This window comes from Schistocerca americana, chromosome 11, assembly GCF_021461395.2.
Source record: "Schistocerca americana isolate TAMUIC-IGC-003095 chromosome 11, iqSchAmer2.1, whole genome shotgun sequence".
Classification (NCBI taxonomy): domain Eukaryota; kingdom Metazoa; phylum Arthropoda; class Insecta; order Orthoptera; family Acrididae; genus Schistocerca; species Schistocerca americana.
Window position 1 is genome coordinate 30,623,291 of NC_060129.1, and position 22,185 is coordinate 30,645,475.

General features: G+C 39.3%; 1 protein-coding gene across 5 annotated transcripts in view; it reads left to right on the top strand.

Moving 5' to 3' along the window:
* Window positions 1–11,154: 11,154 nt before the first annotated feature.
* LOC124553964 (zinc finger protein 708-like) overlaps window positions 11,155–22,185 on the top strand; it is a 123,907-nt gene continuing 112,876 nt past the window's right edge. For 2 of the 5 annotated variants that reach the window (XM_047127978.1, XM_047127983.1), the window contains exons 1-2: window positions 11,211–11,343; window positions 12,722–12,810. In XM_047127978.1, the coding sequence (XP_046983934.1) occupies window positions 12,739–12,810 (72 nt within the window). In that variant the 5' untranslated portion in view covers window positions 11,211–11,343; window positions 12,722–12,738. Of the gene's footprint in view, window positions 11,384–12,721; window positions 12,811–22,185 lie in introns of all 5 variants that reach the window. The other 3 variants (XM_047127979.1, XM_047127982.1, XM_047127981.1) reach the window with 3 other exon arrangements.

Sequence of the window (22,185 nt, forward strand, 5' to 3'; positions counted from 1 at the left end):
ATTGTGCTAACTTTGAAAGGTTTAATCTCCAAGAATGGTTTGAGAAGCGCATCTACAAAACTTTCGAATATAGCAGAATAAAACCTAGGCCTCTTTGCATCCGAGCTTGGAATCATAACCACCTAGATTTTCAACGATTGAGCCATGATTTTACGACGAGACCAGCGTGGGAAACACAAAAAGATGGGTGCCTAGTTTTTCATTATTACATGAAATGACTATTAACTGTGCTCTAATGACACCTGCCACATAATGACTGTTGTTGCCCGAAAATGCAGTATTTAGCAGCGTGAGCAACTCAACAATCATTATTAAATGCTGACCATTGTTGTGGGAGGGTTGTTCGGAGCATGCAACTGAGCTGCAGCCTCGTCCCTGGCCAGCATAGTCCCCAGATTTGAAAATTATCCTACCCTCATGGGTGGTATTGGAGTGCACAGTCTAGAGTACATTTCTGCTTCCTTAGTCACTACAGTAGTTAGAAGTGGTTCTGATCGAAAAGTGGCATAACATTCCAATGGAGACTATCAAATTATTATATGCCAGAATAATCGCAGCTGTATTACAGGCAAATGGGGCTCCAACCCCTTATTGATGAAAGATTCCCAAGGAAGGTATTTACATTATTTTGCCTGTCCCTGTAAATTATCGCATATAAAGTGTAGCCAAGATGTCGACATTGTATTTAACGTTGCGAGCAAAACCGTAGCTATCACTGTTTCCAAGACACTGAATCGTACGTCGGGGAACGGGCTGCTAGATCATCAGATGCAATGTGATCTGTTCCTTCCCGTTTGTCGGCAGTCATGTAGTCATCAACTCGTCAAACACCGTAAACTGTTAAAGATATCGAAACTTGGGTTTCTGGAAGTGGTATCTTGCTAAGATCTCACATTTTGTCACGTGATAAACGTTTAACCTTACTTTTTGAGATATGGAAGTACAGTTTTTACAATGGATCGATGTGGTTCTTAAACAGCATTTAACAGCACTGAAATGAGAAGCACAGACATTGAGAACTTTAGTATTCTACATACACCTATGAGCTTAAACCGAAACAGATTTGCTAGTATGACAAAAGATGTAACTGCCATGTACCTGAAGTATTGTTTCATTCTGCCTTAAGACATTGTTTGTTTGAGATGTTCAGAATATCTTATAACTATACGTAATAACGCCAGCGTGTAAATTCTTTCCAGCACCGCTAAAATAGTCTTCATAGATGGGGAGCAGACTTGAACCAAGACTGTCCCTGATCGCAGCATTGTGAAACACTTTGGCACAAGTACCAAGTATAATATTATGTGCATCGTGTTCAATACTCAAAATTGCATGATGACAATACATAATGCTAGATGTGCTGTTATGGTAGAATGATCGATTCGACATTTGTTGCCAAAATGCCGCACTTTTTGATTAAAGTGGCAAACACAAAAAATCGCGTTATTATTAGTTGAGTCGCCATAAGAAAATTGAATTACAGGTTGTAGCTTTCCCTAATATAAGGCTGTTTGCAGTGACTGATACGTGTATACACAAATACATCAGAAGTTATATGCGCTAGAGGCTATGTTAAATAAAAGTTCTAGCAATAAGTACACAACTGACCTATGTAATAAGATTTTGTTACTTTTGCTGGCCTACATTAACAGGAAATGCAATTTGTCTCGCAACTTGTAGTCTTCAGCCTGAAGATGGTGTGGACACAGTGCTCCACACTCGTCTATCCTGTGCAAGCATCTCCATCTCTGCACAGCTACTCCATCTTACGTCCATTCGAATCTGCTTACAGTTATTAAAACTTGGTCTCTCCCTCTGCAATTCTGCCTCAACAACTAAACATATGGTTGCATAATGCCTCAGTATGTCCTGTCTACCAATCGCTTGTTTGACATGTTGCACCGTAATTGCCTTGTTCTCCCCAATTGTGCTCAGCTCTTCCTTATTTTCATGATCTACATATCCACTCTTCAGCATTCTTCTTTAGCACCACATTTCGAAAGCATCCATTGTCTTCTTGACAAATGTTTATTGTCCACGTTTCACATACATACAAGGCTACACCCCACAGGAATACCGTCAAAAAATACTGCCAAACATTTAAATTTATATTCGGAGACAATTATTTCTTCCTCGGAAAACTTTTTTGTTGTCAGTCTGCATTTTATATCCTCACTTCTGCATTGTCATCTACTACTTCCCTTGCAAGTCCTTGAAGGATTGCAATTGCAGTCTGTTTTCTGTGCAAGTTGTAGATCCCTGATACCTCCAGAGCTTCAAAGAGTGTATTTCAGTAAAGTGTGTCAAAAAGTTTCTCTTAATGTACAAAGGCTACAAACACAGTACCTTGCGAGTTCAGCCATTTCACAGAAATATAACATTGTGCTCAAATTAGTTGGTACAGTGCCCACACCCTCCCCTTCTTACATATTCCTTCCACTTTCCAGCCATCTCTTCTTAATTTTCGCACATGTGCCATCTCTCTTTCAATATGGAAAATCGCAAAGGAAGAATTTTCTCCTGGCAGTTCTTTATTTGCGATTTTCTCCAGTTCTGAGTTAAATTCAATATATGGAGTTTTACCCAAGGATTTTTACTGTTGTATCTTTTGCTGCCTTCGCTACTTCTCTCAAAGGTACCCATTCGTCGTGTAGTGGATTCCTTCTTGTATTGCCTAATGATCCATTTGATTTCCCATAGACTGTGGGTCGTAACTTAGGTTTCATCTCTTTAATTTGCTACCTCGTCCTGCTTCTTTAGTTGTAATCTGCAGTTCATAACCAATAAATTGTCAGTCTGCATCTGGACATGTCTTAAAATTCAAAATCTGGTTTCGAAAATCCTATTCCACATGCATCTTTCTTCCGCGATTCTTAAGCAAAGTGTTAGCCATGTTTGTTATACATTGTGCAGAATTCTATTAGGTGGCTTCCCCTTTCATACCTTCCTCAGAGCCCATGTTATATTTTCTCTTCCTGTTCCTGCTGCTGAATTCGTCTCGCATTTTAAGTTTTTGGCTCCCTAAACTCTGTATAACTTGTTTTGTTTTATGAAATATTTTTCAGGGGGTTCACTGTGATGTTGGCAGGGATGTTGACTTGCAGCAATGTGGTTGGTGGAGATTGGCGTTCTGTCTATGCTGGGTATGAAAATGTTAATAGCAGTTTAGAGATAATGTTGAGTATTTTTATAGTACTTAACTGATAGTTTCAGTAACTGTGTGGTTAAAACATGTGATCAAAATAAAGAAAATTATAAGGATAAACTGTCAGATATTTCATTTATAAAAAGCAATGTCTGCCATACGAAAGATAACGTACCATCACTTTAATAAATCGCATTTAGGTACAGCAAATCAAAATACTAAAAGCTATTAGGGGTCACACAGTTTTTCTTATGGACCAACAAGTTCTCTAAATGTTGACTATATAATTACATAGGGAAAAATCGCGAATGGTAACTCGTCAAAGCAGAAATAACAAAACGTGAATAATGAAATGTGTGAAAGAGTATTTCACAAAGAAAGTAAAATTTTGGCACGTCTTCAGTTAACTTTGTCTTCCTTTCGTATAGACTCATGGTCCTGTGAGTCAAATGCACCGCTCAAATGAGTGGGTTCCCATCGATACCTGTCCGCAGCTCGTGGTCTCGCAGTCGCGTTCTTGCTTCCCGAGCACGGGGTCCTGGGTTCGATTCCAGGCGGGTCAGGGATTTTCACCTGCCTCGAGATGACTGGGTGTTTGTGTTGTCCTCATCATTTCATCATCATTCATGAAAGTGGCGAGACTGGGCTGATCAAAGGTTGGGAATTTGTATGGGCGCTGATAACCGCGCAGTGGAGCGCCCCACGAACCAAACATCACCACCATCCATACCTCAGAGATGGTCCATCATTGGTTACCGCTGGCGACTGTCGCTTCTGGGTGGGAACGGATATTCCGTGAACCGTCGCAGGAGGCGCTGGCTGCCGCCCTCTGGTCAGAACCGGCCTTCAGTTGCCGCAGGCCGCAGCGGCAAAGGGTCTGCAGTCGGCAATGCGAAACAACATTCATTCAATAAAAGTTCCATTAGTATAGAAATTAAGCGTATAAAGTCAACTTATTTTGTTATTGCTAAGCCTAGTTACCTTCTCCTGTAGTCGCTAAGGCGCTCAGAAAAGCGGCGTGACAGTTTTGATACTGTGTTATATGTCAGTGACTCAGGAACTCACTAATACCGTTTGAAATAAAAACAAAGTATTTGTTAATCTTATTGTGGTTCGCCAGTACTATGAATCTACGGCCATAGCTATGGAATATGAAAAGTTATCGGTGGCGGCTGCTGTGCAAGAGCACATGAACACCCTTTTGCCACCTTGCGGGTTTATTGGTTAGTATTTCTTGAATGCTGCTAAACGTAATGTACATACGCTAATCTGAAACGCACGGCACTAAATCTGCCGTGCTGTGCTACGTATTGCCCCCGCCAGACTCGGTGAAATTTGGCATCAATCTAAGGAGCACACCTTCACTTGTGCACGTTTTAATGAACTTCTGCACTTGCGCAACTGCCATGATCTAATTGCCTTGTGGGCCAAATACACACGTATTTGATAAGCAATGTACACTGTTCAGTGTGCACTTTACCACTCAACAAGTACAGGGTGTTTCAAAATTAACAACACAGTTTTAAGGCGTTGTAGTATTTATTACGTTCACCTTACAGTTGTAAGTAACACACCAAATTGAGCAACTCAGTTTTGTTTGTACACTTGTCCACAATGGGAAGAGTGTGAAACTACAATGCGACTCAAAAAGGTGTTGACAGAGTGAGTCATTCACGCTTAGCCCCAAGAAATATCTCTGTGGAAAGTTTATGGGCATTTCTTTTTCGGTGAATCAACTGTAACTGATATATCTTACCTTGATGTGCTACAGCTATGGCCCGTGCCCCAATGGGAAGAAGCTGAAAACCACATCCTATTTGGGAGCAAGGTGGTGCACCACGCCACTGGCATAACTCAGTACGCAACTGGTCAAATGACGTTAGATCAGATTAGATTAGTTTTTCGTTCCATAGATCCGTGCTGAGGAGATCCTCATGGATGTGGAACATGTCATTTTTTAAGCTGAAATAACAGTACTAATAGTATGAATATATACAGATCATTTGTTTCTATTAAGAATTCGTCAGTGGAGTAGGAGTTGGCGACTAGTAAGTCCTTCAGGCTCCTTTAAACTGATCTTTATTTGTGACTAAATTTTTTATGTTAGCTGGCTAATTATTGAAGATGAGTGTTCCTGAGTAGTGGACCCCTTTTTGAACTAGTGCTTTTAAGTCCTTGTGCAGATCATTCTTGTTCCTGGTATTGTATGTATGAACTGAACTGTTTGTTGGAAAAAGAGATACATTATTTAGGACAAATTTCATTAAGGAATAAATGTACCGAGAGGCAGTAGATAGTATACCCAGTTCTTCGAAGAGGTTTCTACAGGACGTCCGTGAATTTACTGAACAACATATACATATTACACGCTTTTGGACTCGGGAAACTTTTGACTTGAAGAGTTACCCCAAAATATTATACCATATGACATTATGGAATGGAAGTAGGCAAAGTATGCAAGCTTTTTAATTTTTATGTCGCCTGTGTCTGCCAACACTCGAATTGCAAATACAGATTTGTTAAGATGTTTCTGCAGTTCTGTAGTGTACTACTCCCAACTGAAATTATCAAGTTGTAATCCCAGGAATTTAAGACTGTCAACCTCTTCTATCTGCTCTTCTTCATACTTTGTGCATATGCTGGGTGGAAACCTCTTACAGGTTCTGAATTGCATATAGTGAGTCTTTTTGAAGTTTAATGTCAGTGAGTTGGCTTTAAACCATTTATTAATATCCATGAAAATATCAATAGCAGATGTTTTCAGAACTACACTCGACATACTATTTATTGCAATACTTGTCATCTGCAAACAAATCGAACTCTGCTTCTGACAGGGTAACTGATGCGAGATCATTAATTTACACAAGAAAAAGCAAGGGTCCTAAGATGGATCCTTGTGGGACACCACATGTAATTTCTTCCCATTCTGATGATGACTGACTTAATTCACTAGTCCCTTGCACTGACACATTTTGTTTCCTGTTAGAGAGGTATGACTTGAAGCATTTTGCAGCACTGCCTATGACACCATAGAATTCTAATTTATTTAAAAGGATGTTGTGGTTCACACAATCGAATGCCTTTGACAAATCACAGAAAATACCTGCTGCTTGTAACTGGTTATTCAACGAATTAAGTAAATTTTCACTGTATATGTAAATAGCCTTCTCGGTATCAGAACCTCCAGAAATCTAAACGGTGTTATTGATAATGTTAATTGTGGTCAGACGGTTGAGAAGCTGCCTGTACATCAATTTTTCCAAAACTTTTGAGAATGCTGGCAAAAGTGAAATCGGTGTGTAGTTGTATGGTATCTCTTTATCCCCTTTCTTGAATAGAGGCTTAACATCTGCATATTTTAGTCAGGATATGTCCCAGTTATAATTGACTGGTTACACAAGTAACTTAGAATTTACTAAACTCGCAAGAAGATGCCTTAATTAACTTTGATATTTCATCGTAACCACCAGAATGCTTTATTTTTAAAGATTTTATTATGGAAGTTATTTCTATTTGTATCCGAGCAGTCAATTGGGCGGAAGGAGCCGATTGACCTGGCATTTCAAGCGTGACCACGTTCACACACGATCTGACGTGAACATGTGTATGTCCCTCCGATACCAGCTGATCTATCCGACTTTAGTGTTACTGCAACAGTTACTCCTGACACATTGATCAGGGTTTCGGAACAACTCGCCTATCGACTCAATGTGTGGTCGGTGTTCACACTGAATAATTGTAAGAAAAACTGTTCGTGTTTCTCTATCATTTGATGTATTATTTATAATCGTAAAGTGAATATAATATATGTAGTACAAAGTCTTAAAACCCTTGTATTCATTTTGAAACGCCCTGTATACGCCAGTGCCACGAGGCGCCAGTGCACTGCAGCAGACCTTCATCTACGTTCGCCATAAATCCCACAAGGTGATAGCGCGCTACACAGATATGCAAATTCACTCACTGTGTAATAAAATCAGATCGGAATCAGTGAATGCTATAGTTATACTGATAAAAAAAGATATTTCATGAGATTTTGAAGTATACTACATAAAGTTCTGGATTTTATCATACAGGAATCCATTCGAGGCGCTTAGAGCCATAAAGCACATAATGGTCGATTGGGAGACTGTAGCATTTGTTGACGTTTCTGACGTCTGTCATGTTTATGTCGGTAGGCCCACATGCTACGTGTATCTGATCATTAACGAATAGTTGTCCCACTGTCTCACTGGTTTCTTTGAAATTCTCAAATATGGGAGTCGAAGACGGCGTGCTTTTGGCCCTTGTGGCTCTGAGCGCCCCATTTGCATTAGTTGTGTGCCCTTGTTGGTTGACAGTACTATTTGAATTTAATCTTTTCCACAAACGGCAGTTAGTATTTGGAGTTGGTTGTCTACTGTGCAGGAATGGGCTTTTCTGTGGAGTGTCAACGTGAACTCTGTTGAACCTCTCTTAAGCACAGACAGAAAAGAAAATTACCAACAAAAAGTAGCCTGAAAGAAACTAGAGCATTTCAGACCCGATCTATTGTCTAAAACACTGACGAAATCAAATAACCCTGACTACAAGCGAATACTTAACAAAAAAAGTGTATAATAAGCACCCATTACGTGGCGGCAATGTAAGACTGCCTGGTTTTCAGCCCAGAAGTTACTCCATTAACTAATAAAAGAATTAGGGGTGTTGTACATTTGTCTGAGAAAATAAAAAGCACGAAAACTCCCACTCTCAGAAAAATGAGAAACGGGGAGTAGCGAGAAGAAACATCATCGGTAAATAGAACATTGGAGAAGTAGATCGGGTTAGCGAGGATTTGCTGCTGTGCCCACTGACAGAACTGTACACGATTCTGGAAATCATTCCCATGCAATTCTTGATATAGGTGTACATGGTAAGGATGGAACAGGTGACGTGTAAGAACACGATGTACACTGGTTTTAGGAATGCCAATCGCGTGTTCAGGCTGCTGTGTGCTCACATGTAGATTCATAGCAGCTGAAGCAGGAACAGTAACTCCGGCAGCTTCGTCTGTGCGAGTGCAATGACGATGGCGTTGTTGTGGGTTGAAACTTCCCGTTTCCTGAAGCGTCTCGTGTCTCGTCTCGTGCGCGTCTCGTCTCGTGCGCGTCTCTCGCACTTTCTGCATGAGCAGAGCTTTAGCGAACGCTAACTTGTGCGTTTAGCCTCTTCCTAGAGCCAACTGACACTAGCACACTCTAGGACGGGACGCGTCTCGCGCCGTCCCGTCCCGTCTTAGAGTGTGCTAGTGTCAGTTGGCTCTAGGAAGAGGCTAAACGCAGAAGTTAGCGTTCGCCAATGCTCTGCTCATGCAGAAAGCTGCCAGAACAAAAATGTTATCATATGAAATATTTGATATGTTTTTTTATACTAATAGCATCTTGCGGACCCCTCTGGCATAGCTCGCGGACCCCTGGGGGATCTGTGGACCACCTGTTGGGAACCACTGCACTATAGAATTGCAGTCTCTTGCTTGTATGTATAACAATGTTCTTCTGAAATACTGCAGCCTAGAAATCAAATTTCAACGTTTCATTTCTCTTTCCTGTTTCCTTCGTTTCACTGGGTGCAGAATGGAAGCACTTTTTTAGAATTTTTGTCTAGCTGAAGAGTGAGACTTGATTCTTGTTTCCTGAATGAGAAACCACTCAAATCAATCAGTATACTTCCCTCGCCAGTGACAACAATCATGATTCACATCTGTCATAAGATATCTCTCCTATTTTGGAACACCATCTAACGTTTGGTGATGAATCAGATGAAGACCCACAAAAATGAGCAAATGTTAATTAGAAGCAGTTAAAGCTAACTGATGGTGACCAAGTTCAGAGCTATTGCAGACAGTCAATGAAGGTGACATTACCGATGTGCACCCCCTTTACAGAACAGAATTTAGACACAGAGGAGAAACACTTTGAAGGACAAGCAGTACCATAAAAATTATATAAAAATTGAGAAAACAGGGATATAAATGTTTTAAAAATCAGATACTGGTGCGAAGAATCCAACATTTCATCGAGAGGACTCCATGTTCCAGGAGCTTACATGAAAGATTCATGCAGAAGTAAATGTCATAAGAAGTTTGTCCATGCACAAAGGCTGAACATTTCTTAAAGATATTACAAATTAGAGATGTATGAGAGAAAAAGTGGCTTTATTTGCAGTAATTCCACCAAGATCTTTAAAAGCTAGCACATGAGTGAACTCAAAACGGAACTTCACTGTTATGTTCTACTTGCTATGAGGAACAGAATGAATCCAAGTCTGTAAGACCATGTTCCTGAATAAACTTGGAATCTGTTAAGGTGTTGGGGTTATAGTGATGAAGAAAAGAGCTTTGGAAAACACAACTGAAGCAGGCAGAAGGACCATCATCTAAGGAAATTGAGTTCACCAGAAATCTGAGATGGTGTGAGGAATCAAGTTGTGAGTTTTTCAGTGGCTCAGTCATACTACGTTCACTCTGGAAAAAGAAAATAAAATTCCTAAGCTTGTCACTTATCATACTCATGAGATCCCTGTACAAATCTGTGCATACAGACCATATTTACAGGAAGAAAGTTTCAGAGGATTATAATATCTGTATTCATCATCACAAAAAAAGATAAGTGGCGTCTATACATGCTCTAGAGTACCACTGGTGTCACTAAAGGAGCACCTACACCTAATTATAATGCTCATCTTTTAGAAACAGACAGGAGATGAAACAAGAGATGGAGTGAGCCCAAAACTTATATAGGACTTTTGTAAACTGCAACTTCTGTTTCCAGAAGGTTTTGTTGAGAACAACTGATCCCATCAACAGTGCTTTGTTTTATAAGCAGCGACTGATTTTTGTTTTTAATTTTACAGACAATAACAGTCAAAACAAAAAGACTGTTTCCTGTGCTCGGAAATACAAGAAAAGCGAGGAAGATGTGAGATAGCGAGATTTGTATGGATGTTGAAGGCTCTATCTGCAACGGGAAAGCTCATTTTAGTGATTGTTGTGCAGGACAGAATCTAAACAGATTTGTTGCAGCAATGTGCTCGTCTGCTCTTCAGGAAATATCTAACCTAGAATTAATAAGACACTGGAAAATCTAACCTATAATTCCTTGATTTGAAAATGATGTTTATTCATCACAGTGAAATGGAATGTACCTCATTGCATTTGGCAGTCACTACAGAATTTTAAAAAAGTTGGTAAAAGTGGACTGGCCTGCTGACTGGAATACTATTGATGAATATGCGAGAAGGGGGTGACAAACCTTATATTGTTCGTGAAACAACCCGTGAAAAGATTACCAATTGACAGTATCATATGATTCGCTATGTTGCCGTTTCGAAAGATGTGAACAAGAAACTAGTCAGGTGGCTAAGACCGAGGGAGATGGTGCAGTGGTTAGCACACTGGACTCGCAATTGGGAGAACGATGGTGCAGTCCAGTATCTGAGAACAGAGATTAAGGTTTTCCGTGAGATCCCTAAATAGCTCCAAGCAAAAGCTGGGGTGTTCCATTTCAAACGGCACGGCCGATTTCCTTCCCCATCCTTAACACAGTCCGAGCTTGTGAACTGTCTCTAATGACCTTGATGTCGATGGGACGTTAAATCTAATCTTCCTTTCTTCTTCGCATGGGAATATCATAAAACAGCGTCCATTTGTTACGCTATTTAAAGAAAACTTTGAAGAGTAGTTTAGAGCTCATAACTCTAACAAGAAAAATCAACAAGTTCTCACTGTCAAGCACTTTGTGCATGCCCGTCCTGCCTGTAACAAAGGAAAGTTACGACGATGTGATGTCCATGTTCAGAATAGTGCTTCCCATACAGTACAGTGAAGATTTAAAATTCCAAAAACTTTCAAACGCATTCCTTCAGTAACAACTATTTTACGTTATCTCGTTGTTGTACTAAAATAGCGATAAGGGTTTACCAAAGGGATAGAATATCCCATGGAATTTAATTTTGGCATTTTATCTTTCCCTTTCTACCTTACTGCTTGTCTCTCAGCCCACGGTATAGAGCTTCGTCTTGGTGGAAGTTCTTTGTTTTAGCCGCTGTCAGTGTGTAGTCAGCTGCAACCTCGTGACTTTGCGGACATTTGTGTGAGACATTCTCGTGGTAATTTATAAGCGTTTATAAACTGCAAACAAGATTGAGTGAAAAAATTGTTCCGGGAGTAAATTAACACGGTATTTCATGTCTATTACAATAACAGCTGAGTTGATGACGGTGTGTGAATGTCGTAATTTTTCAGGTTATGTTCATAACAGCCAAATACCTGATTTATTAGTGGTTGCTATTTTTGGCCTGTCCGGTAAAGTCGCTACGTGTATCTTCATAAAAGAAACGGTTGAGATTATGATGTGTTGTCAGGAGCAGTTTGCCTATGCAATGATTTCCGTCATGTATTTCGTGACTGACGGGAAAAGGCGGACAGTGAAGTTCAAACATTCGCTATGTTAGTGCGGTTATGTTGACTTAGTGTCATAATGTTCGTGATGATAATTTGCTGTGATCTGATGTAGACATGGAGCGGCGCCAGATTGTAGTGCTAACGTAAGCATTTTTTCAATTCATGGTTTGAGCAAGTTCACATGAAAGGAAATGCTGTAATTATGTTGAATTTTGTTAGTTTTCACTGTGCTTTGATTATTCGTGTCGTTATATTCGTGTAATCATGTGTAAATACCATTTTGTTGTAGTGTGTGGGTTTTAATGGACTACTGTGTAAGAATACTGTAATTTAGGAACTGGCGAAATACGAGGTACAAATTAACTGTAATTCGTCAAACATAAATCATTACATGTCATCAGAACTCAGTAGATCACTCATCATAGTTACAGTTAGTAGGAAGTAGTTTCAGTAAATCAGTTTCGTAAGAAAAAACTCACCAGTGTTTAATCTTGATGGTAATTAAAAATGAGAGCTTTCGCATTGCAGTGTGCAATCTACGTTACATGTTTATGGTTTTCTTTAATAGCAGGTTAAGATTCCAAAATGATGCTTATGGTAAATTGTGTATGCAACGGTGAATGAATACAGATGGAGATAGTTTCAGTAATACCTATGTTAAATATGCATAGTCATTGATAAACAATCTGTATGTCCAGATTTTCATCATGTCCCTATTGGACTGAAAATAACACAATGAACAAAGTGTACAATGAAATATTTGCTGTTATCCAGTAATTTCTCTTCGATCTATTGACTGTTTTGATTGTTTGTAATACTGAAGTTAGTGTATGCACAAGAAAATACACATCTTCCAAAACTGCCACATAGGACAGTATCTACAAGCCAGTGTTACAAAGAACCAGTAGCAACTGTAAATACTCCATTTCCAGTGCATGTTATTTTGATTGTTCTCACTCTTCATGACATGAAAAATGTAAATGAGCTTATATCACTGAACACACTTTTCCTCGGCCACTTTGAATCTGTTTCCTGTGTAATCGCTCATCTACTGCGTGCAGTAGATGAGTGAAAATACTGCCTTTGAGCGATACCTCATGGTAACAATGGAAACAGAGTGCACCTATTCTTATCTGATTGCTTTTCTTTTTCAGACTGTAGAACTGAAGCCATGGACCAGTACCCAACTATGTGGATAAAAAAAGAGGAAACAGATGAAGTAAAAATTGAGTTACACTCCATGGTGAGTAGCTTACTCATATTTCTTAACTGTGTTTCATTAATTTATGTGTATAGTGTGTGAACACATAAAATTCATGTCATACTGCTGGAAACGAGTAATTGTGTTTACTAAACTGATGAACATTGTCTTAAATATGACACGTTGCACAGTTTGAAATAAGCCTTGTATTAAACCTCACATAGAACTGAGCAAGAGTTTCAATTTAATGTTCAGTAAACATGGAAAACCTTAATGCACAATCCAGTTACACTGATAAGGTGGTTGCCATAAAGTGGGTATATTCTGCTCTGATATGTCTTTTAAATGACAACCTTAATGTGCAGCTTAAGAATAACTAACTATAGTGAATGTTAAGTGCCATTACATTTATAGATGGTATGGCTGCAGTTAATGCATTATTACAGTGTATTGTGGTGTGGAATGAGAATTGTCATTTATTTATTGATGATGTAAAATACGTTAATTGTAAATAACTTTAAAGTCACATTCGCATGGTCACCAACCTGAGATGTACATTTTGTAGTACTATTAACATTAGGTGTTGATTTTGAATATGTGAACAAAGTGTAAGTAGAACTGTCAGCACTAAAGTTAAATTTCAGACAAATATCACCTGGAAGCATAAATTGGTACACAGCTGGTAGGTGCAGAATCAATTTGTATGTCGGCAGCAGTTTTGATGAAGCAGTGGGGTTACATATTAAATATTGATAGGTTTATTCATAATCACTTTCTGCGTTTGCTGAACATTGTTACACACATTGTTTGTGAAACTGGCAGATTGTTAGTTAATGCTGTCAATAATCTTACATATACATGTCACTTAGAATCTGATGTAGTGCAACTGTTTGTAAGGTATTTGGCTATCAGCAGGCAAACAATTTCACTTGGTCCCATTAATATTTTTATTCTGCCAACCAGAACTGAGGGTCCTGAGACAATCACACAAACTACTTTTCAACTATCTGTGCTGAACAAGTCTGTTTAAACATCCATCTTGGGTGCAACTGCAGAAGTACTGTGATAGCATTAATGCATTTGCATTTGAATATATGTGAGTGTTTTATTATAGTTTGTACAAACTATGTGCGGCAATTCATTTGATGAGAAGTATCAGTACAGTAGACCTAAACCATCACCGTGAGGAAATGATAAGAAATTAAATATACTAAATTTTATTAAATACAGTAAAAGATTGGTTAGACCCAACATAGTTCAGGCTTTGGCTTTTACCCCTGGCATAATGATTGTTTGACATATAGAATGATATGTATGCACAACACACAGCATGTGAATGAAAAGCAATTTGAAGAATCATTCACCTTGGACCTGAACCACAGAACTATTCAAATGCTAGAAGGTTAAAATGGGGTGCTTAGCCCCCCTTGAAATATTGGTTGTGGTGACTGACCCATAGTGCAGCTCAAGGCCTAGCCTAGGTTGAAAGGTGGCAATGTGGGTGTGAGCTGACAAAGCCTAGAAATGTGAAAGCCAAATAAAGGATGTAGCAAATTGACCAGTAGCACAGCCTGTCTACTAAAAAATCCAAATGGTGCCTAGATTGTAACTTTTACCCACAATAAGTCTTCTCTTACAATGTGTGCTGAGTTAGTTGATGCACTGAACTTCCTTATGACCTTAAGAGATGCATGTAGATGTTATATCAATTGAGACACCTTTGCCAAATTAATTAAAACTTAATTTTTGATTGGTGTATAGTTTGGGCATGACATGCTGGGAAGTAAAGGCTCAAAATTATTCGATAATTATTGAAGCATTTCAATTTAAACAAACTTTGACAACATTTTACACCTTTATTCTTAATGTTTATATATTTATTTCAAACAGTCACCCTGGCACTGAACACCTTTCTCCCAATGAGACACCAGGTTGTTGGTGTCATTACTGTAGAATGTTTGATTTTGTTGATAGCTCCACAGCCTCACCTCTGCTCACACCAATACATCACTATTATCCTGGAAGGTGTTCTTTAGGCTTTGGAAACAGTTGAAAATTCATTGAATCAAGCCAGGACACTATTGCGGAGGATCAATAATATTGAATCAAAGGTGTCAGACTGTTGCAGGTTGTGTATGGTCTGGCGTTGTCATGTTGAAGGAAAGGGTGCCCCATGTGTGTGTGTGTGTGTGTGTGTGTGTGTGTGTGTGTGTGTGTGTGTGTGTGTGTGAACTATTTGAATTAGTGCTGTTTGAGGATTTTTTCACATGTCAACATGGTTAAATAACACACCCATCTTACACACTGTAATTCAAAGCTTTTCAGCTGGAGGGTTCTGCATATTTTCAGAAAAGTGGAAACATCAACAGAGTAATATGCGTGACAAGTAATACTTTAACTGATATAAAGAACAGAATAAAAAATTTGGAGGCATTATTTTCTGATAGACCCTTGTAATAAATTGATGCATTTGACAATTGCCTCGAATGTTGCAGAAAGGTTCCATTGTTATTGCCTAGCCTCCATTTGGAAGTCATAATACTACATCCATATACACATCAGCCAAAACATTATGACTGTGGATTTGCTATCAATATAAACTCATCCAGGCAATAGCACCTAACCTTGTCTTCTAGTCACACGCATGGTGCATGGAGTATCAATGAGCATGCTGACCAGATGTAAAATAGGGACTGCACACAATCTATCTTAGTCTGACCGAGAGCAGATTTTGATGGCTGGAAGGCTTGGCAGGAGCATTTGGGAAGCTGAACAGCTTGTTGGGTGTTTGAGGAGTGTTGTGGCAGTTGTCTTCAACACAGGGTGAAACAAAGGTTAAACCATGTCCAGGCATTAGGGGGTTGGGCAAGCACCTGTCAGGACAGATGGTAGACATCATAGGTTGGGCAGACTGTTAAAACAAGGCAGGCAGCAAACTATGGTGTAACTAACATCAGACTTTATTGCTGGGCAAAGTAAAAGTGTGTCTGAATGCACAATGCTCAAAACACAATGATGAGTCTGGTTAGCTGATGACCCACGAATGTGCCAGTGTTAATGCCATGACATCAACAACTTCAACTGAAATAGACATGTAAAGATTGGTGCTGGATTTGGCACAATGGCAGACCACTGCATGGTCCTGCCTTTGGGAGGGTACATTTCCATCACCCACAAAGGGAACAGTTCCTTTACTCCTGTACTGGCAGGACCTCCATTATACTCTGGGAAAAGACCATGTGGGCACCCATTGGTTCACTGGAGCTCGTGCAAGGCACTATGTTAGAAAAGGAGTATTGTAAACTGGTTGCAAACCACATCCACCTCTTACGTCATCGTTTTGATCTTCAGTCCTGAGACTGGTTTAAGGGGAGCCGGAGATGCCTATGCTGCCCATGTTAAAATCACTAAGTTTGAGGAACATTTATGAATAAACTACCAAATAGAAAAATTTGAATTTTTTTACATATAGAGTGGTTTAGTATTGCAGTTATGACAGAGGGAATTTGGAGTACATTTTCTGGTTTCCTTCCAATTATTTTTTTATTAATGATGCAAATTTTTTTACAAATAATTGCTTTATAATTAAACTGACATGAAACTACTGAACATATTGCCAAATGGCTGTGTTACAATGTTTGACCACTAGGAGTGCTGTATAAAAATTTAATCTCTCTAGCTTCAGTGGATTTTGAGAAAATGTTCCCTATATTCGAAAAATTCTAATTTATAGGAAATGGCTATCAAAGTTTCTCAATACATTCCTGCACTATAGGATGGATTAACAGGGTCTTCTTCTTCATCCTCCAAAAGCTTCCTCTTCCGTCTTCTTTTCTGGCCTGTTGTTCCATCATACATCATATGCCTTTCTCTTCTTTCTGTTCCTCTTATCCTTTCTCTGTCAATATTTCTTGGTGCTCGTACAGTGTTCACCCCAGCTGTAAATACTAATGCCTTCAGAACTTCACACTTCACACTGTTCCCTTGGTTGTAGGTTGCTATTGCATCATAAATGCCAAAGTGCAGTGTTTTTATGCTTACAAAGACCCTTTTATGAATCACTTTCCAAATCAAATTGTTTACGCTCTCATTAGGATTCTGCTTCTTTCCGTGTAAACATTTGTGTAACAATTCTGGCTGTGCTAAGTCATGAAAAATTGGTTTTATTGCATTTATCACAGCTGCTGGCAAACCATGTTTGTAATCATAGTCCTTTTTTGCATTATATTTACACCAGGAATCTTTTGGGTACAGGCTGTGTTGAGGGTATTCATTGGAAGAGGCAGTATGAAGGAACAATGCCCACACTGCTTTTTGCATGTCACTAACATTACTAGCATTTTGCGTTGTAGCATACCCATAGTATCTCTGTAGACGTTCAATCACCTCATCAGTAAGCCTGCCTCTCCCTCCTATTGTCTTTCCAGCACTGAGCTTACTTGAACCCAAAGTTTGTTTGAGCCTTCAAAGCCGTGCACACATACGCTTTTGCACATGCCCAATGCATTCCAACTTTTCAACTACAAATTCATTTCCATATGGTTTCAGTTCCTCTATAGTCTTGAAACCTTTGGAGTCACCATCCCCAAGGTAGTATTTGTACCTAACGTTGTATCTGGGAACTGAACATTCAAAAATTTGTTTCACTCCATCCACTTCCATTGCTAGACTTGATCCACTATAATTTGCCTCACAGGTTCCACTGTGCTCTCCTTTGATTTTATTTTTGCACCTACAATGTTTTGATAATATTGCAACATCTATCACTTTGCACTATCACCACATATAGCAGTTACAACCCCATTCAGGGATTTATGACCCCTCTTTTGCCAGGAACCATCTAATGCCACTACCAAATCTGTAGAACCACTGTTAATTTCTACACATTTCTCCACTGCTTCCTTCATGGTTTTCAAAGCCACGTCTTCAACAGAGGATCCTACCAGTTCACAGTAGTATCCAAATTTGCTTGGAGGTGATGGCAAGTTCATAATACCAGAAAAGTTTACCAGCAGCAGCCGACCATTTTCCAATGGATCGAAGACCATACACAAGTCGAACATTCACATCAAACACTCTAGATGGTCCATTTTTACCAAAGAGACTGGCATGTGAATTGTAGAAAGTCACTTGATACTTGCAACATGCACAGATTATCTTCATCTCACAAGCTAAACCAAACTGCTTTGTTATCTCTAGTCCCACTCCCACACTTGAACACATTTTGCACAGAACACTTTCTTTCAGCACAGAAGATAATAATCCAATATTCAGTACTTCGTTAATATCATCACTGTCACTAACATATTCACGAAATCTGTCACTTCCACCAGTCAGCTTCTTGCTAGAAGATGTCACATGGCTATGGCCGGCCATGTGTTGCTTAGCAGAACAACGCACGGTTTCAGCAATTGTAGTATCGCAACTTGGTATTAGTGTTAATTTTCTTTTCCCTACATTCTTCCTCTTATATACACGGTTATTAAAACGTGGCATTGTAACCGGAACAATGCTTTACACAAGAAGTATAATACTACCAACAACAGGCGCAACACTGAACTAATTCGAAATGGTAAACAGCAAAGAGATGATGTTCCACGCTCTTAGTGCTTCACTTGTAACAAAACAATGTAGCCAACCCTTGCACACTCGCTGTATGCATAACATAAGGCGCTGTATGCGTAACAGGCCGAGAAAATCCCAAGCAGTTCGCCAGGAAGTCAAGAGAGGGTGTTAGATGCATTCAGCAGCCGCCAATTTCCTCTGCAGGCGTGGGGGAAAATGGTAATAACTCCACTTCTAGGGCGAGTAGAACAATAATTCAAAGTTTACGTTAAAGAGGAATGTTCCAATTAATTTTCGGTAGCAAAAAAAATCGTAATTTTTTTGGATTTGACCACCTCCGGCTCCCCTTAATGCAGCTCTCCATGCTACTCTATCATGTGCAAGCTTCTTCATCTCCGAGTAACTAATGCAACCCACATCCTCCTGAATCTGTTTAATGTATTGATGCCTTGGTCTCCCACTATGATTTTTACCCTCCGAACTTACCTTCAATTCTAAATTGGTGATCCCTTGACACTTCAGAACATTCCCTCGCAACTGATCCCTTCTTCTAGTCAAATTGTGCCACAAATTGCTCTCCTCCCCAATTCTATTCGGTACCTCCTCATTAATTACATGATCTACCCATCTGATCTTCAGCATTCTTCTATAGCACCATGTTTCGAAAACTTCTCGTCTAAACACTTTATTATCCATGTTTCAATTCCATACATGGATACACTCCATACAAATACTTTCGGAAAAGACTTCCTGACACATACATTTAAACTCGACGTTAATAAATATCTTTCAGACAGAAAGGCTTTACTTGGCATTGCTAATCTACATTTTATATCCTCTCTACTATGACCATCATCAGTTATTTTGCCCCCCAGATAGTAAAACTCCTTTACTACTTTAAGTGTCTCATTTCCTAATCTAATTCCGTAAGCATCATCTAATTTAATTAGACTACCTTCCATCATCCTCACTTTGCTTTAGTTGATGTTCATCTTATATCCTCCTTCCAAGACACTGTCCATTACGTTAAAGTGCTCTTGCAGGTCCTTTGCTGTCTCTGACAGAATTACGTCCTCTGCAAACCTCAGTTTTTATTTCTTCTCCTTGGATTGTTCCTACTCCAAATTTTTCTTTTGTTTCCTTTACTGCTTGCTCAATATACAGATTAAACATCATCAGGGTAGGCTACAACCTTGTCTGTCCTTTCCCAACCACTGCTACCCTTACATGCCCCTCGACTCTGCCATCTGGTTTCTGTACAAATTATAAATAGCCTTCCGCTCCCTGTATTTTACCCCTGCCACCTTTGGAATTTGGAAGACAGTATTCCATTCAATATTGTCAAAAGCATTTTTCTAAGTCTACAAATGCTAGAAATGTAGGTCAATATTGCCTCATGTTTTCCTAAATTTCTATGGAATCCAAACTTATCTTCCCCGAGGTCTGCATCTACTGGTTTTTTCATTTGTCTGCAAAGAATTTGTGTTAGTATTTTGCACCTGGGACTTATTAAACTGATAGTTCGGTAATTTTCGGACTTGTCAACACCTGTGTTTTTTGGGATTGGAATTATATTCTGCTTGAAGTCTGATAGTATTTTGCTTGTCTCGTACATCTTGCTCACCAGATGGTAGAGTTTTGTCAAGGCTGGCTCTCCCTAGGCTGTCAGTAGTTCTAATGGATGCCGTCTACTCCCAGGGCCTTCTTTCAACTAAGGTTTTTGAGTGCTTTGTCAAACTCATCATGTAGTATCATATTTCCTATTTCATCCTCATCTGCGTCCTCTTCCATTTCCATAATATTGCCTGCAAGTACATTGCCCTTGTAGAGACCTTCTATATATTCCTTTCACCTTTTTGCCTTCCCTTCTTTGGTTGGAACTGGTTTTCCACCTGAGCTCTTGATACTCTTATGTGGTTCTCTTTTCTCCAAAGGTCTCTTCAATTTTCCTGTAGGCAGTATCTATTTTGCCCCTAGTCGTATATGCCTCTACATCCTTTAATTTGCTCTGTACCCATACCTGTTTTGCTATTTTGCATTTCCTGTCGATATCATTTTTGAGATGTTCGTATTCCTTTTTGGCTGCTTCATTTACTGCATTTTTATATTTTCTCCTTCCATCAATTAAATTCAATCTCTCTTCTGTTACCCAGGGATTTCTACTAGCCCTTGTCTTTTAACCTACTTGACCCTCTGCTGCCTTCACTATTCTCTCAAAGCTACCCTTTCTTCTTCTACTGTGTCTCTTTCCCATATTCTTGTCAGTGGTGTCCCAATGCTCTCTGAAACACTGCACAGCCTCTGATTCTTTTAGTTTATCCAGATCCCATCTCCTAAAATTCCTACCATTTTGCAGTTCCTTCAGTTTCAATACACAGTTCACAACCAATGAATTGCGGTCAGAGTCCACATCTGCCCCTGGAAATGTCTTACAGTTTAAAACCTGATTCCTAAATCTCTGTCTTACCATTGCATAATCTATCTAAAACCTTCCAGTGTCTCAAGACCTCTTCCATGTGTACAATCTTCTGCCATAATTCTTTAACGAAGTGTTAGCTACACTATGTGATCAAAAGTATCTGGACCCCAGGCTGAAAATGACTTTAAATTTCGTGGTGCCCTCCATCAGTAATGCTGGAATTCAATATGATGTTCGTCCACCCTTCGCGTTGATGACAGCTTCTACTTTTGTGGGCATACGTTCAATCAGGTGCTGGAATGTTACTTGGGTAACGGCAGCCCATTTTTCACAGAGTGCTGCACTGAGAAGAGGTATCAATGTCGGTCAGTGAGGCCTGGCATTCCAAAACTTTCCAAGGATGTTGTATAGGATTCAGGTCAGGACTCCATGAAGGCCACTTCATTACAGGAATGTTATTGTCATGTAACGACTCCACAACAGGCCATGCATCGTGAATAAGTGATCGATTGTGTTGAAAGGAGCAATTGCCGTCCCGAAATTGCTCTTCAACAGTGGGGAGCAAGAAGGTGCTTACAACATCAATGTAGGCCTGTGCTGTGATAGTGCCACACAAAACAATAAGCGGTGCAAGCCCCTCCATGAAAAACACGACACAAAGTTAGGCTAAGTTTCCTTTATGTCTATGGTCACAAACTTTTGACCATCAGATCTGCAGCAAAAAATGGGAAAAACATAAATACTCGCAGATTGTCTACAGCTTAAAAAAAAAAAAAAAACAATAAAAAGACCATAATGAAAAGTACTACTGACATATTTCTGCACTTTAAATATGAAGAAGCATACCTGTTTCATAAAAACAAAGTCCTAATGTACTGCAGCCATAGTAGCATCGTTAAATGTTAAATCAGCACCAGCATCGTCAAATACATTATCAATATACCGTAACATATAAATTACATCACATGCATGAGTCATGTTGTCAGTAGTGCTACTGTTGAAAACAAGCTGCTGTACAGTAGCCACAAGATGTTTGTGTTGTAAGGTCACCAGATGTCGCTAATGTTGGCATACACTAGTTTTCAATAATTAATTGAAACAGCAGAAATAAACGGGATACAATAGTTGAAGTCTGTAATAAGCTTATAATTTATAAAAGGCATTACAGTAATAAAAAGCAGTAAAAAAAGACATAAGTAATATTGTTATAAAGAGCAAGAGTTAAGAAACAGTGGTTGACATGTGCTCAAGTGCCAATATTCTAGATAATGACGTTAATATTGAACACCAGTGACAGTGCACCTGGTAATATTAAACAACCATAAAACAAATTGCTAAAGGAGCCACAAATGAAAGAAAACATAGTGCTGCACATAATCAGTGCCCTCTGTTAGCACTAATGCCAGTATTCCACACAGGCGGGAAGTGGTTGG